This window comes from Pinus tabuliformis, chromosome 9 (genome assembly GCF_031772625.1).
Source record: "Pinus tabuliformis cultivar Carrire ecotype Pingquan chromosome 9, CPIR1, whole genome shotgun sequence".
In the NCBI taxonomy this organism is placed as follows: domain Eukaryota; kingdom Viridiplantae; phylum Streptophyta; class Pinopsida; order Pinales; family Pinaceae; genus Pinus; species Pinus tabuliformis.
This window is the reverse complement of record NC_142307.1, coordinates 1627239326-1627256908: the sequence shown is the minus strand read 5'-3', so window position 1 is coordinate 1627256908 and position 17583 is coordinate 1627239326. Positions and strand designations below refer to the sequence as shown.

The following is a 17583-nucleotide window of genomic DNA, read 5'->3' as shown; positions in this document are numbered from 1 at the left end:
AAAATTAAATCTGTGAAAATGAGTTGTAAAGATCCAGTCACATATCCCAATCCATGACACCTGTGAATAAACTGAAAGAGGTTTTTGTTATATGGCTCGTGGTTAACAAAAACCTCCTTGGGTTTTTCAAAATTACTTTCCATCTGCTGTAAAATGGCCCCGCACTAAAATAACTAAAACAGTAAAAAAATATGAAAATTTTGCTTTCTTTAAATGTAGGCTCCAAATATCACTGTATATCTCCCACATAGTAGCACCTGTGCATAAACTGAAGGAGGTTTTTGTTATTTGGTATGTGATGAACAAAAACCTCTTTCACTTTTGAAAAATTCCTTACCATTCTTTCAAAAACTGATTTTGTACTAAACTTGTCATTGTGCACAGCCACTGAGCTCAAAACATGCATAACCAAGAATCACTCATTCATTTCGATCATATCTTCTAATCTAGAAACCGGTTATGGAAGGTGATATACCATTGGAAAAATGTTTCAGAGTTTCTTCTGATGGACACACTTGTGACATGTTTTGTGCTGAACATCATGTGCAAAACATCTAACAAAACCAAACATAGTAAGAGCTCATGTTGATCCTTGGTGACAGGCTGCGAAGACTGGAACTAACACAATATTTAAGTAAAATTATGAAAATGGAAAATAAAAAAAAATGTCACTTTAACTTTAAGAATTCAACATTACCATCAATTGCATAGCAATAAACTGGCCTAGGGGAGAATTAGAAGTGGGAAACCCAACTAAAAAAAAAATTAAAAAGGTGGCAATTTTTTTACACTAGCCCATGGAGGTACAGACCGCATAGAACAAGTCATGAACTAGACGATTTGGTGAAATAAGCTGGTTCGATATCGAACTGGCCTATTCTGGTTTCAAAGCCCTAACCGAACTGGTTGTGCGCCCAAACCAATCATATTGGCCAGTTCCAACAATTCCAATCCAGTTCTGATAACATTGATTGTTGCCTATGTGGGGTGTTCTTTAATGGAGCAACACTTGTTTAATTTGTTGTGAGGACCATTAAGTTGGTGAGCAGCCCAACATTCTCTTGGTCATGTATAGATCCCTGGGTTAAGCCACTTATTAAGTTGCACTTATTCATTTAGAAGGTCAATTGAGAGTTCTTGGCTTCATCAACCTTGACTTGTGAAATTATCATAACTATTATTTTGGTGAACTGTTCACTTGGCATTTGAAGCATTAGTCATGTGAGAGATGCTTAAATTCTTGATTCACTCAATTATTCTTGGTTTGGACATGTATTTGAAGCATGAAAAAAATATGGGTTTTTTGGATTTATATTTCAATGCATTGATCATTGTTTCCATTAATTTTGGATGAAAATGAGAAATGAGCTAGCCTAGACAAGTTAAGTCAAGATGCTATAGACAAGTTAAGTCAAGATGCTAAAAATAAAGAAGGATAGAAAAATTAAGTTGAAATCAATATTGTTGAGGCAAAATAAAACTAGACAATGTGCTTGAACCACGATGAGCTAAGATAACTAGGATAAGTCAAGCTAGAAACCCTGAGCCAAAATGTGCTAAGTTCATTCATTTGAGCTTAGCTGGCCCATTTAATTTTAGGTGCAGTCATTGTAACGTTTGAGCAAAGTTGGTTGGATTGAGTCAAGCTGGTAAATTTTATTCGGGATCAATTAAGATGAGCCTAGTTAGTTGGTTTGAGTCTTAGACGGTTAATTTGAATTAAAATCAGTTAAAGTGGGTTTTTCTTTGAATTTCACACTACTTATCTGTTTGTTTGTTTCTATTTTGTTGCAGGGTTTAAAGATATTTTCGCACTAAGATTAATATTGCAAAAAGTACTGTAAAAATCTTACAATTAGAGAAACCAAATGTTAAATATCAAGATGTAAAAAAAAATTAGCATAACACTGCATGAAACATTATTTGACATCTAAAAGCACATACGCACACAGCTTTTGAAATTGTTTTAACATTATTTTAGAAATCTGGCAGTCAATCACATCAGAACAAACATTATTCCAAGTGTCAAACACTCATTGGACACACCTACAAACCACCATGATTGGCCAACAGTTGGATGGCAATCTCCGCGTATCCAACACAATTGACACACGACGTGGAACGCTGGGTGGGGGTGTGTCATGTTTTGTAGCCACTAACAAACCTCTAGTATGATACTTTCATTCATCATTTCTGAGTACTTTCAATACAGGGAAATGAACAGGTTGCAAACAGATAGTTTCGTTTTTACAACGAACAAAAATTCTAATAATATAAACTACGAGGAACATTTGAAAAAAAACAAAAGGAGAAGACAAGTTAAGAGATGGATCTTCTTTATAAAAAGAAAGCTAAGACTTTATTGCAAATCTACATTTTGATATTATGAACTTGAAGCTGAATTCTGATTGCCCCATCTTGTTTTTGAAAAATCTTTATACACATTACAGCCTTGACTTCTATGATCAGAAAAGTGAGATCAAAAGCTATATATAGGCCTAGCACTTTCTACAATGTGATGATATAATTTTATTTACCAAAAGAGACGAGGCTTACCATTAATTCACAAAATATCGTACTAAAATTATGCTTCCATTATTCAAATCATAAAATTGATACACGCTTATAAGTGATACAAGATATATAAAAGATTATGTCATAACTTTTACAAAAAATATTCAATTCTGAAACAAGATAAACAAAAATATCATATATATAAATATAATTTTTTTAAATATGTTAAATGTATTAATGGAACAAAATGAACATATTTGATAGCAAAAAAAACCATCAATTTCCAGGTGTGAACAGCAAAAACGATGTTTAACTTGAGACAAACCTTCGATCCTACAATTTAAAATATTTTATCGCATATAAAAAAAGGGTTTGTAATTGCTTTTGTCCTGCAATAAATAAGGATATATTTCTTGACTAATATAATTACATCCTGCTTTTTTCTTTTGAAAAAAAAAAGGATATATTTCTTGACATTCACAACATGTTTTTCTTTTACTGAATCGGTGCGTTCGATTATATTTATTTTATGGCACTATATGTTTACAAGTAGATCAAACCGAATGACAATCCTGAGTGTGCCCAATCACAAGTTCTCAACAATAATGGTAGAGGAATGAAAATTAAGAAATCCGTATAACATTTTATAGAGCATGCACTGAAAATAGATTCATCAAAAGAGTCTCAAAGATGTGTTTTCCTGATGAAGCCTCTTAAGAATTTGAAAGAGATCATGCGTATCAATCAATAACGAACTAAAAGTCAATCTTCGGGAATTATGTGTGGTTTCTCATATAAGAGATAATTTGAGACGACCAAAAAACGGAAAAAAAAAAATATATATATATATATATATATATATATATGAAATTCATTGTTTCATCTGTTGAAATGTTGTACCATCTCCGCACATGTACTGGAACGAAAATTCAATGACATGATAACTTTTTTTTAAACACCGGTGTCCATAAATGTAAAATATTGCAACAGAAGTAAAAGGCCATTTAAAAACCACCAGTTACATTATTTGATGTCATTTAGTGTTCTCAGATATGGGCACAGCAGCAACAAGAAATATGGCACCCAATTTTCTGAATTTTCATTGAAGATAAAACAAATCCCATTTCTACTAGAGTTCAGCAGATCATCTTCTGTTTGATTCAAGGCTTTAATTTCAGTTTTGGTAGCTAGCCAGGAAAAAGAAGGGAATTACTTCCGTCAAAATGACCCAGTTTTTGTACTGGTGTTCTTCATAAAACTAATTTGAAATTCCCAATCATGGTAAAGGACAACAGCAAGGCTGGTTTAAACAGTTCGTAATCGTTGTTTCAGAAAAAACAGAATTTTAGCAAATCATCAACTTTGGCCATGAACAGGATTTTATAATTTTTACCGTAAAGAAAAGTAATATAGAAGGCTGCGATAATAGAAAATAGATATAATAAGCATCTGAAAATCGTACTGAAAAACAGAGAAAGACCAAGATACATGGCCTAGCCTAATCATAGACAGGAATAACTCCATTAATTTTCTTCCCAGTTTGTAGCCTACTGCAGAAAATAAGGCCAGGCCTCACTCTCTGCATGACTACTGACAGTAATAAATCTTTAATGTATAGATACGACGAGGAGACTTGATTTGAAGATGCAAGTACAATCACAAAATAATGGCCGACTCTGTAATTTTTCAATATTTTCACATTTATACATGGTAAATAATAAGTTATGTTTTGGTGAGCAAAGAACTCAAACTTTCTTAGCAACTGCGGAAGATGTTAACATCTACAAGTTTGTACTTGACGTTATGACAAACAAACCGCAGAAACGAAGATATATTTCTAGCCAGATTCTATATGATATATGATTATTCTCAATAACAAATGAACTTTCGTGTATCATATACAAACTGACAAACTGTATTGCCAAATACATATAGCACAATGCATGTAAATCTAAGACCTTTACAATAGACCTCCGAGAAGGAATAGTATCTTCTATCATTTCTTTCAGACGAGTAATGCAAGCAACGATATCCCTAATGAAACAACCCATGGGAAATAACACTTGAACTTCTGTTCAAGCAGGTGGAGATTCGATTCGATTAATAGTTTATAAGCACTTGTTTGATCTCTATCACTTTATTCTCCTTCAATGGCCTCCTGCATTAATAATTTTAGGCAATGGAAAATTAATAAACACAAATTCCTGCGATCTAATATTTGCAGGAAAATTGACCAAGTTGCTGTCAAAAGTTATACGGTTGAACATACCGCTCAGAGCTGCCGTCTGAATCCTTCTTATTTTTGTTTTGCCGGCACCGTTCTTGTTACAGTAGACACTCCATCCACGAACTTTGTCCGGAATATTACATTGGCATTGTTAAACATGCCTTCCTTTAGCGAAACAACAATAAACTGTCCATTGAAAACATCACAAGTGAGCCGCATTAAAGACAGTATTCATGTAAAAAATTAATAGAGATGTTTTCCTCATCTAAGATAACATTTCCGGTAACTAGGGAAAGAATTTGCGGAGTGGAAAAAATTCGTGCCTATTTCCATTCCAGAGACTCGTCTGAATTTTGAAATACAACCAAGATCAACACCGAGACTACCAGCAAAAAGAAAAGATGAAAGAAAAACAATAACATGAATTGCAACTAACGTTTATAAGAAATGCTGATACCTGTGAATGTGGGAAATGAGCTTTTATCATCCTTCCAATATTTTGTGTATGACTGAGGTCAAGAGCAGCATCAACCTGCAGAAGGGAAACAGTTATAGGAATCGTTTCAGGATTCATATTTGGATACAGTGCACAGGGTTTACCAATTCAACCTATCTGTAGATCATGCAGCAATTATTAACCAGACATCAGAAATGAGGTCAAAGCAGTACAGCGAAACACAAACAAAGAAAAAGCATGAGAATTGAGGTCAGAGCAGCACAAGCTAAAACATCAAATAATAAAAAAATAAAAATAAAACGTATTCTACGAATACCTAGAACCTCTCACATATTTCTACGAGATCCAGTGCCAAAGTACATCAGTAACCCCAAAAATAATAGAAAGCTTTTCACACTTCAAAATAAGACCTTACCGTAGGGGCTCATCACTCAAGATTTTCCTTCTCCAAGTTTCCCACTAACTCTGAAGGGAGTTGTTAAGTGATCGGTTAGTAACAATACTACTACTTAGAATATTCTCTTTGTCGCTCCTAGACTAGTGGAGGGGTATTCCTAAAGACTCTCAGGTTAAGCTTATTCCTCAAATATCCATATCAAAAGGCTTCAAATTTGTGATCAAACTTGCTTCTCTGCAACAAAAACACTCAAAATCTGCATCTTTAAACCTCGAAGCAACAAGTAACAAATTCAAATCACAATTGACTTATGCTACGGTCAAACATCAAACCGTGTTTTTAGCCCGTCTTTTTTGAAAGGGAGCAATACATATATCTCTATTAGGAAGAGGAAGAAGAAGAAAAAATTATTTTAACATCCACGAGAAAAGATAGCCTATGGGACAGATTGCTTCTACATCTGCTTGATGTATTCGGCCCTTTTTTGTGAAGCTTCAAAATAAATGCTCCCAGCTTCTCAACAAACCCCTCGCTAAAAAAATTATCCCAAGAGCTAGCTGCCAGCATATCTGCATAATTTTCATTGTTGACTTTGAAGGCCTCACATTATAAAATGAAATGTTTTTTATGTATCCACTTTTCTGGAAAAACAAAAAATGAATACTCTTTCCTCCCACACTTCTTTTGGCCTTTTCCAGCACCTTGTTTCACAACAGAGTTGATGAGAATTAGTACTTAATTGAGCAATAAGAATTTTGGCCCTCCAAGAGATATTGGCCTCTATGTATGCTTTTGGTTGATGACTATGATTGGAATTAAACACTTCAATACAGTTCTTTTTCTTTCTTCCTATCTCCTTATCCCAAGTACACTTGTGGAACTTTTCCATAACAAAAGCTTTTATCTCTTTGTTGTTTATGGGACACGCGTTCAAGCAAATACCCCATTTACTAAACCATTTGTTATTTTGCTGCATCCAAGTATTTTTTCTCTTGCACAATCTGTCATTAAAGACAACCTTAGGCCATCTACGCTCTTCCATTTGCTCAATTTTTTTTAAATACCTTATGACTCGCACCATAGCAATTGCTTCAATAGGAGCAGTCCCTGTTTCACTTAACAATATAGCATAAGGAACTGCACTTTTAATCTTGAATTTGTTTGTAATCAAATGCTTCTAAATTTTCTCAATTTGTCTCCACTGCATGTCGGATGTACTGCTGACCCATAGTTCACAACCATAGAGAATCACCAGAATCACTAGAAGCCCAAAAAGAGTTTGAGTGGTTTTCCAATCCCATAATTCTGCCTCTCTACACCTATTTTGAAAAGCATAAAATGCTTTCCAACCCCACAAAGTTCTTTTTTTCCTACAACCATTCAAGCTTAGATTTTTGTTGATGTCAATTCCAAGATATTTGTAATCTGCAACTTCTTCCACAAATGTTGCCTTCAAAGTAGAACTTATGTTGGTTATGTTTTCTCTTCTTAGAGAAAACCACTACTTTCGTTTTGCTGATATTGACTTGCATCCCCACACTTCTACAAAAATGCTCAAGGGATAGTAAGACTCTTGCAAACCAAGGGATAGGAATACTCAATGTAGAAATCTAAATGATAAGAGGTAAAGCTCCGTTACAGTATTTGGTATGATTTTTCTTGGAGATTTGTTTATCAAGACGCAAGAAACAAGATAATAATAATAATTAAGTTTAATTTAAATGGTTGTGTCGAGTGTTGTTCTTCTCACTTAATTATATTCTAACGGACATGACAAAGTTTAACGTTTAAAGTATTAAATTAAGTTTATATTTATTTTTTAAATGAAATTTAAATTTAAATTAAATATTAATTAATATTTAATTAAAATAAATATCATATTTTTGTTAATAGGGATGTTTATTTTAGCATAGGACTTCCAGAATTTAATTTAATTATTAATAATTATTAGGTCAATTGTACAAATTTCACAGTTATAAAATATTTTAAAATATTCTTAGTAGTATTCACAAAACAAAAATTGAAATTTATCTCAAAAATAGCATCATCTTTCTTTCCTTTTAATTAAATTGATAAATTAAGAACAAAAAAAAATCATATTACATGTGTCATGTGATTATGAGTTAAGGGCCTCTTAAACACATTTAAGAGAATCCTCACTGTAAATAAAATCAAACACACAATGAACTCAGACATTTTACCCTTGAAACCTAAACGGGAAGACCAGCATTCAAAGGTTGCTCAGTGTTTTTTTTCCAGCAATATCCGGCTACAATGCAGCTAATGGTTATTTGTACTTCCCCATCTCCTTGTGGCCGAAAAGACCCTATGATAGTGAAATTGCAAACATAAATAGAAAGAAATGGTAATGGGAAGGCCAACAGGCATGACCTTTCATTTCCCATTCCTCACTCGTTTTTCTCCTATTTGAGTTTTCTTTTTTAATTAATTTTCATTTTTTCCTTTTTTGTCTTATTCAATTTTACATTTGCATTTTCTTACTTGTTTATCTAACCTTAATAAATCGCCAAATTGGCTTGCAGATATTGAGTCTAACGACCATTTGCTTGTTCAGGTCCATTTCGGATGTCAGTCAGTCTAACAAAAGCAAGTGTGCATGAATACTGTATATATCTAGGTGGTCAATTTGTTTTACAGTACACCTGTAGGTGATATAATAGAATCTCCTGCAGAAATATTGTATTGGGAGGTATTTTGGACCCGCAAGAAAAATTCGAAAATCTATGCTGAAGTGCAATTTTTTCTGCGCCAGTATAATATAGCTGCACCGTATTTTATATTAATACAACTTAACCATTTCGTATTTTATATTAATACAACTTAACCATTTCTTTAGACTAAAAAACTGAAGAAAAAAAATATATCAAAGTGCTATGCTTGCCATGATCTGCTCTCTTCTTATCAATTATAATAGTCAATATTTACAAACAAAATATGTTAATGTTACCATTTGGATGTAACAAAACAGTGTAGCACTTCGAAATAAAACGAAAATAAATTATAGATAATAACAATTATTTTTAAGAAACATTGTTATTTAGAAAAGGAAATATTATTTATAAATGCACAAATAAGCACAAAAAGTAAAGTATTTTCTCTTTGTCCTCTAACATCAATCCTCCTTTCTTGTTTCCTTTCTCCGTTTGTGACTTTTCTGTCTTCTATCTCCTCCTTTACCTTGGTGTCTTTGTAACTCTTCCATTTTCAATTCCTTTCTTCTCATTTAATTACTTTTTTTCTTTATTTACCTTTGGTATTTTCTTACACGTTTTGGTTTTACCCGTTTACCTTTTTATCTATTTATTTATTTTATAAATCTAATTTTTATTATTTTATTCCTTTTTTTGTTTTATTTTCTTCAAAATCCTTTACTCCTAATTTTTATTTTTATTTCCAATATTTTTCTTTCAGCTTCATGTTTTTATTTTCTAAATTTCTTCATGAACATTTCTTTCCTATTTTAGCTTCTTTACTTTATTTTATTTTTCATTTTCAGTGCTTATGAGTTTCTCTCTCTTAACCCTTTCGTTCAGCTTCCTCCCTTTTCATGGCTATTAAGCTCATATTCCTTCATCATTTGCAACTCCTGCTCTCTACTTCCTTTCTTTGCCCTGATTGATGTGTCTCACTTGTTGAAATATGTAACTAGGTTCGATCTTCATAGTGACATATGTAATCGTGATTTTATGTATCTAATGAAAAGAGAAAATTAAATTTGTTATTATTATTCTTGAGGCATGGGTTTCATGCTCAAGGAAGATTTATTTTTAGGTCAAGCACCCATTGAATGCTTCTAGGGCTTGTCATTGAGTCTACAAGTCAACTGAGTCATTATCATGTATGAAAGACCTTTTTGGCATGTTACATATTCTAAAGAAAATTTATTTCAGTCAAAAGAAATTCAAACAACCCTCCAAGGCCTCGTCATGGTGCAAAGATCAAGTCAGCCTACATGAAGGAACAAGTCGGTTTAAAGATAACAATTCGTACCCCTCAAAAGCCTATAAATAAGAAGGAACTGGCCTCATTTGGACATACTCTCAAGTAAGCTCGATCTCTTAAGATAGAAGCTGGAAAAAGGACGAAAAGGAAGAAGAAGAGCAAGATTGAAGTTTTGGGTCTCTCTCTCTCTCTCTCTCTCTCTCTCTCTCTCTCTCTCTTGTGTTAGGGTTTCTACAATTTTTGGGCAAGATCAAATTCTGACGCTGCTAAGTCGAAATTCTGAAGCTTCTAGGTCGAAGTTGTGAAGCTTCAAGGTCGAAGTTGTGAAGTTGCTTCTAGGTCTAAGCTATGAAGATGCAAGGTCAAAGTTGTGAAACAGCATCAAGGTCGAAATTGTGAATCTACTAGCTCAAGAAATTGTTGCTAGAGGTCAAAGTTGCTAAAGAAGTTGCTAGAAGATCTAAGTTTGTTGTTGGAAGTTTTGCAAATCAAGAAGGAAGGTTGACTTGGTCTTGGAGGGTCTTGGTCAAGGGTCATAGGTCTTGGAATTCATCAATTGAAGATTCTATAAGAAGAGAAGAATTCTTGTGGGTTTTCCTCTCAACTAAAGAAGTTTTGGCCCTAGTGGATCACTTATATCTTGTGTCCTTTTGTTTTATTGTTCTTTATGGTTCGGTAGTTGTTTAATGAAAAGAACATAATAATAATTAAGGTGAAAAAGAATCTAATCAAGATAAGCAAAAATACATCACAAGCAGTTATCAAAGTAAGAGAAATCACATAATCTAGCTGCCCCTAGATTTCTCAACATGGTATCAGAGCTAAGGTGACAAGACAAGGAAAGGCAGCTAAAAGAAGGACACTCAAAGGCCGAAGCACTAGAAGGACTATCAAAAGGAGTATCAAGAAAGATCAAAACATTGACATCATACCATCAAGAAGACATTCACAAGGATCGAGTACAAGCAAAGAAGACCTCAAAACCCTAGCTTATCAAAAGAAGGGTTTCTCACTTGAAGCATTGTTGGGAAGCTTGCACATCATCATCAAAGAAGATCTCAAGGACCCTACCTAGAAGGACTACACTTTGAAGCATCTCGAAGTCTCTACATTCAAGGGAAGCAAGAAGAGGTGTTCTTGTCATCATCAAGGAATCAAGGTGATCTCCCTTTCTTTGAAGGATCACTTTTGAAGGAAGACATCTTCTATTATCAACATCATCACCAACATCAAGAAGGCATCAAGTTGAGGATATTGTCATCAAGGAGCATCTTCACCTGACAAATAAGTACCTGTATATTTATGATTGAATCTACTATTAAAATGACTTCATTTTGCAAGGAAAGCAACAAATTGACTAGGTCATCAAACTTTTTTGCCTGGAAGAAGAGGACAGATTTGATCCTCATAGAAAATGAAGTCGTTGAACATGTTAAAGGATCAATTACTAAGCCTCCAAAGAAAGAAGTTCAAGCTCTAGCAAAGTGTATGAAAGGGGAAGTAAGGGCTCAAAGGATTATCATTGAATCCATCATGGATCCCCTCATACCTTATATATCAAAGTTGGAGACATCAAAAAACATATATGACAAGTTAATAGAATTGTTCTCTGTCAGTACTGCAGGAGAAGTGATATATTTGAGGAATCAACTATACAAAATGAAGATCTCAAAGGAAGATGGAATAAACCTATATTTTATGAAGGTATCAGAAATAAGAGACCAACTACAAGAGCTGGGAGAAATAATGTCTGATAAAGAAATGACCACAATAGTGCTCAATGCACTTCCAGAGGAATGGGGCAACTTCACACCTAGCATCTTTGGAAAGAAGGAAGCTACCCATTCAATGAACTTTGCTCATTGTGTAAAATTGAAGAAACCAAGTTGAAAGCAAAGAGCGATGTGGAACCAGATGAACAAGTTCAAGCATTTAGTGCCATGAATAAGAAAAAAGGAAAGTTTGGGAAATTTGGTTCTCATAAAAAGAAGAATAATATGTCAAAAATCCAATGCTATGGTTGTCAAGAATATGGGTACTACAAGAGAGACTGCATGAAGTTCAAGAAGGACAATAAGAGGAAAGAAAGAAATGAAGCTCATATCACCAAAGAAGTGGAAGAACCTGATGAGAAGAAATCCAAAGGGATAGATCTTCACTATTAGGGTTTCTCCAATGCATAGCAAGAAGTAGGAGGTGAAAAGATCTCCACCATGGCAATCAAGATGAGAAGTATTATGACAAGATGCATCTTAGTAGAAGATGGCATCATACTAGCAGCATATTGTTGAAGCAAAAGCTCATGACATCATTAGAGAAGCTTGAAATAATAGTTGAAGTAGAAGTCCACAGAGATGTAGCAGTTATCATATAAAGGAAGTAGCTCTTGGAACCCTTATTGAAATCATATATAGTACATATGATTGAAAGACAGTCATCTAGCATGATAGAAGGAATTCAACATACATCATCATCACAAGAAAGGAGCATTTACAGATGAGGATAATCAAGATCCTTCGTTGGAATCTTCACTAGAAGGTTCACCTCTACTTGGAAGAAGCAAGTGTCTCGTTGATCATTCCACCTTGTGTGGAATACATTGTCTAAAAAGATGTTGGTATGGTAACAAAGGAATGCAGCATGTCGAGATGGTTGAAGTACTGACAATCAAGAAAAGGAAGTTGTTGAAGGAAGTCTAGATGATCTAAAGAAGAAAAGGAGTATGTATATATTTGATAGATTAAGTCATGTCATCATATAGTTGTAGATCGCATGGGTAAATGTTCTTCCTCGTGAGCATGATCAAGGATCTCTTCTTTTGAAAAGATGCATGAAGGCATGATTCACATATTGATTATTGGAAATCAACATAATATGTCCTCATATGGAATATGAGATAGTTGACAAAGATGAAGGAATTATGTATAGAAAGTTCATGGCAAGCAATATGTGAAGAAAGAAAGAAGACATCGTGAAAGAAGCAACTACGGTCACAGGAAATCAACATCCAACGACTAGAAGAATTGATCATGATATCTCTATAGAGAAAAAGACTGTGATAAGGTATGTAAAGAAAGGAGACCCTTGACATATGAAGTCTTGGAGATGTGTTTATGAATGTGCAAGATGTTGCAGGCAAGCAAGATGTCATGATGAAAGGCCATCACAAAAGGTAACTTTGATTTGATGTTCATTTTTTTTATTTTTGAACAACATCTAGATGGGTTGATACAAGGCTACTGAAAAGAGAGTTGCAGATGTCACCTACAACTGGCACTCATGTGGTTAGATGAAAGATCCTGGAGGAAACATGACTTGAAAGAGGTAGTTGTATGAGGAAAAAACCAAACGGGGACTAGAGGATCACTTTCCGACAAAGAGAAGAATGACATGACCGATGTGGCTCATGAAGGAAAGTGATCGATGGTTGATGCCCTATGAAGAAGTCCCAAAAGATGAAGACTCCATAATGTTAAATATGAACTTCATGACATCAAAAGAAGGAGCCCCACAAGCAACTGATAGTCCCATGATCTCCACCTAGAGCAGAAAGTTGGAAACAAGTCCCTAGTTAAGAAAGAGCTTGGACAAGTCCCTGGATAGAGGGATGGGTACATTCCTTTTTATAGGAATGAGTACATTCCTTTATAGGAATGGGTACATATCATTCTTGTCTTCACTTTGGGAAGAAATAGTTGAGTATTGGGTAAGCATCTGGCATCTGATACTCTCTGAGGATGAGGTAGGGCATCCAAGATAAGAGTAGTTGCAAAGCACTAATAATCTTTGAGGACAGGGAATCCAAAATAAGAATAGTACTGGAAGGACATACTTTGTGAACACTCAGGTGGGGTATGTGACTTGAGAGACAATGATGATTGTATCTATTGTATCTTTGTAGACAGTACTAGGTTGGAGAACTGTGCCAAAGCATCTAAGTGAGAGTTTTCATTGAGTTGGATGACCAGTGCATTAAACCTTTAACACTTTGTAAAATCCAAATATTTCTGAGAAGTTCAAAGGGTTGATTTTGAATGATAACAGTATAAAATCTTTAACTGATTTTGAAAGTGCAAAATGAGAAGATATTTAATAATCAAACATTCATATTGAATACTTAATTAACTAAATACAGTTGATGTGCGGAGAAAAATTCTACATCGCAACATAATATATTCAAGTGATGACAGAAGGCAACATTTTAACGATGTAGAGGAACAACTTTAAACAAACTATTTAATTAATTAATCTCCATAAAGATGATAACTTTGCGGCAGACTTTCAGGGAAGTTAATACTTAACTTAGCCTTACCCTAACTCCTATGTTACCTTGAATATATGATGAAAAACATAAATGAATAAACTAGAAAGACTCACATGAACACAAAGTAGTACAATAGTGATCATCACAAGGGTTCAACCCTTCTTACTTCGAATTACAAAATACTTATAGAGTGTAATTCAAAAATATCTAAATCTAATATAATTCTTTTGCAAAATACAATATTATCCAAAGTTAATTGGATTTTTACAAAAATAGAACATAAAAATAGACTTTCTGAATTGATTTTGACTAATCAGCACACTATTCAAGGGCATTGTTTGATGATTGATGCTTCAAACTGAATTCTATGCTTTATGCCCATGTTATCTTGCTTTCTGCTCCTTTCACTGCAACTGGTTGCTTAAATCCTACATTTTGCTCCCTTTTCTACTGCAACTGCTTCTGAGAACTTTGCCTTTCCTATTTGATAAGCTCAAGGAATTTATCCCATTCCTCTTCACTAGGCCATGAAAACTTAATGACTTTTCTATAAGTTTCACCCACTTCAGTATATTTCTCAAATGTAGGTTTAGTTAGGAAGAGGTGGTGAATTTCATGCTCAATGAATAAATCATCTTGCAGACCTTCTAAGAAAGCTTTTCCATTGATCATTCCTTTCACCTTAGCAAATTTGGAAGTATCCTTTTCTATCTTGTACAATCTCTACTGGTAGCTTTCTTGTGAAATGAGCGAAGTATTTTGATTTGCCGAAGAAGGAAGACCTCTACTAAGAAAAATAGATACTTTTTGTGAAATTTATTTATTTGAGCTTTCAGACTTTGGCACTTGTTCTCCAGTGGTAACATGAGATTTTTCTTTGTTTGAACTCTCCTGACTACGAGGATTGTTTCAGTTCTGTCCTCGATCCCTAATTCTTCTAGCTCTTCTTTAGTTTTGGAATTTAGGAATTTTATAATTCTAGTAGCCTCTCCAGGCTTGTGCTCCAATTCTTCTTTGATCTGTGTTATGGCTTCATTTTCTTTATTAACAAGTTCTTGTTCAAATATAATTTCTATTTAAGTCCATAATTCTGAAAACATAACAACAACAACAACAAAAATTGAATTGATATCTACCTAGATTTTCTACCTAGCATCTGTCAAGGTCAGAGTAGTGGCTGACACATTCATGTATTTCTCTAATTGTTTAGTTAATCTAAAGGTTTTTTTCAGCAAGGTATGCATTGTCAACCTTTATTTTATTGTCTTGGGCTTTCTCTAATTGAGCTCTTAGCTTCTCAATCTTCATGTCCTTCATGATAGGTCTCCCATAGCTTTTGACAATTGTTTTGTTAAGTTCTGACTAGTAGACTCTGTCTCTGTTGTTGATACTGTTGTTGTTGCAGATATCCCTGCTCCAGTGTTGATTTGGAGTTCTCTTTCCTTGATTAATTTCTACATCTTTACCTCCATTTGTTGGATCTGCACATTTTGTTTCACAAACCATATGAAGCATGTTTTCCTTTTCTTTTTCGAATTGTCCCACTCCCTGTGCTTGGGGGTGTTCAGTTGTTGGTAACTTCAGCAGTTTCCTTAGTGCCTAAATGTCTCGGCTTTTTATTATTTCTTCAGTTGCTTTTACATCTTTAGGATTCAATCCTAACTTTAAAACCAGATCTTCTAGCCCCTTAATCTTGGTATCTTTAGCTAGAGAAGACATCTTTTCTAGCTTCAGCTGAGAGTGAATGTTGTTTAGGGATGCTTGTAGCTTGGATGTTGCCATGGCAGAACTTGTCAATGATGTATAGATCATTTCTCCTGCTTGTTTGTGGAGATCAATTTGATCTATAGGATGTATTTGTTTAGTATCAAATGAAAATACAAAGGTTTTATAATCATCAGCACTTCTAGGGACAGGGACCTTTGGTTCCAAAAATGCTAGTTGGAACTGTCCTTTTTCACTATCTAAAGCAGATAGTAACTTGGTCTGAGTTGTGGAAGATTGCTTCCAGAACTTTGCATATGTTGAAGTCTTCAATGCCTCATTTTTCTTTTTCATCTCTATAAATTTTGCAAAAATACTCTATTGTCCTAAAGAAGAAGGAGAAGAAGAAGAATCTATGATGGCTTCTTCTGTTTGTTGTAATGAAAATACAAGCTCTCCTAAAAGTGTGATTGTGGTAGGCTCTTCAAAAGTTTGGACTTTTGATGACTCTTCTTCAACATTGATGGACTTTCTTCTCTTAAACACCTTGAATGTCTCTTTCTGGAACTCTGAACCTACTGGGGATATGCTCTCTCTCAGCCTTTTCAATCCTTTTTTCATTCAGCCCACCAGTTTCCAATGTATAACTGGAAACTTGTTCTTCAACCTCCTGCAATGTGTTCTCCTCCCACTCCTCAAAGTTAGCATATTGTTCAATTTCAAGCTTTGCAATGTGCACATATGGTGCAGACTCCTGTTCAACTCTCGTGGATGATATTACTCCCAATGGATCATATGACCAGCTGAAACTTAATTTAAATTTCATTTGCTTTATCAAATCATTAACTTCCTTTTCTGCAGCTCTAGTATTGACTATGAATGGGCCAAACTATGCCTTCAGTTTAAAATGATTTTTTTGCTTCCTAGAAACAAAATGAGTACCATCCATATTCATTATTTGTTTGATATATTCCAATGCAAAAACCCTCATGGCGAGGAAAATTGGTAGTGTAAGGTGGCAGCTCACCATTATAGATTCTAATCTCTAAAAAAAATTGGTATAGATACCAATCTCCAACTTTAGACTGCTCACTTAGGTGTAGAATCCTTTTAATCTTTGTAGAAACCCTAGGAACTGCATCACCACTTAACAAACAAATTGCCATATGCAAAAAATTGATTGACAAAGTCACTGAAAGAGAAATCTTCAAAAAAATTCCTCGCTCACTTAGGTGTAGAATCCTTTTAATCTTTGTAGAAACCCTAGGAACTGCATCACCACTTAACAAACAAATTGCCATATGCAAAAAATTGATTGACAAAGTCACTGAAAGAGAAATCTTCAAAAAATTTCCTCACTAATGAAGTCCAATGAATTATTGATTGTTGTGTTCCTTCAACATCCAATTTCTGTAGAGGAAACTTGAACCTTTCTGATTGATAATACAAAAACAAGTAAACCAAAATCGATTGGTGCTTGAACGATCCTTCAGCACTGAACTTTAGGAACTTATCATGAATTACATCTTACAAAAATTCACTGTAATTGAACATAATTGAGGGTTTCTTGTGTGAAAATTCCTAGATCTAACAATCTCAAGAATCCTACTGCAACCAGCTGAATCTACTTCTCCTAGATTGTAAATTACGTTACAAACTTACTTCAAATTTCTTCATGAAAAATCGAAGCAAATTACTGAAGCAACCTACACCAAATTAAATATGATTCTGAAACATAAAAACTGAGCAAGAAAATACAAACACATAGGACACAGTTATTTTTGGACAAAAGTCCCCGGAAAAACCCAATGCGCGAAAACTGGTGCAGCAGCTTTGAGGGTTTATTATTATTAAGCAGTACCAAAATCTGAATACATCACTAAATACCTCACAAGGTTATTCAGTTACAAAGAGAAAAACTAGCAAAAACTTTGTGAGTTTTACCTCACACAATCACAAGAGATCCTGGTTGATACAGCCCCAAACTCATTGTGCGCACCCCCCCCCCACTTTTCTAGTTGCCTCTATGCAATGTCTTCTTTAGCCCAACGTCAAGC

The 17583-nt window shown here is 34.3% G+C and overlaps 1 protein-coding gene across 1 annotated transcript in view; it reads right to left on the bottom strand.

The window, feature by feature from the left end:
• Positions 1-4165: 4165 nt before the first annotated feature.
• Positions 4166-17583, bottom strand: part of LOC149155052 (structural maintenance of chromosomes protein 2-1-like) — an 82117-nt gene continuing 68699 nt past the window's right edge. Inside the window, exons 19-21 of the mRNA XM_089443767.1 lie at positions 5199-5273; positions 4784-4927; positions 4166-4672 (exon numbers count right to left, since the gene is read on the bottom strand). Of these exons, the coding sequence (XP_089299893.1) occupies positions 4811-4927; positions 5199-5273 (192 nt within the window). The 3' untranslated portion in view covers positions 4166-4672; positions 4784-4810. The remainder of the gene's footprint in view (positions 4673-4783; positions 4928-5198; positions 5274-17583) is intronic.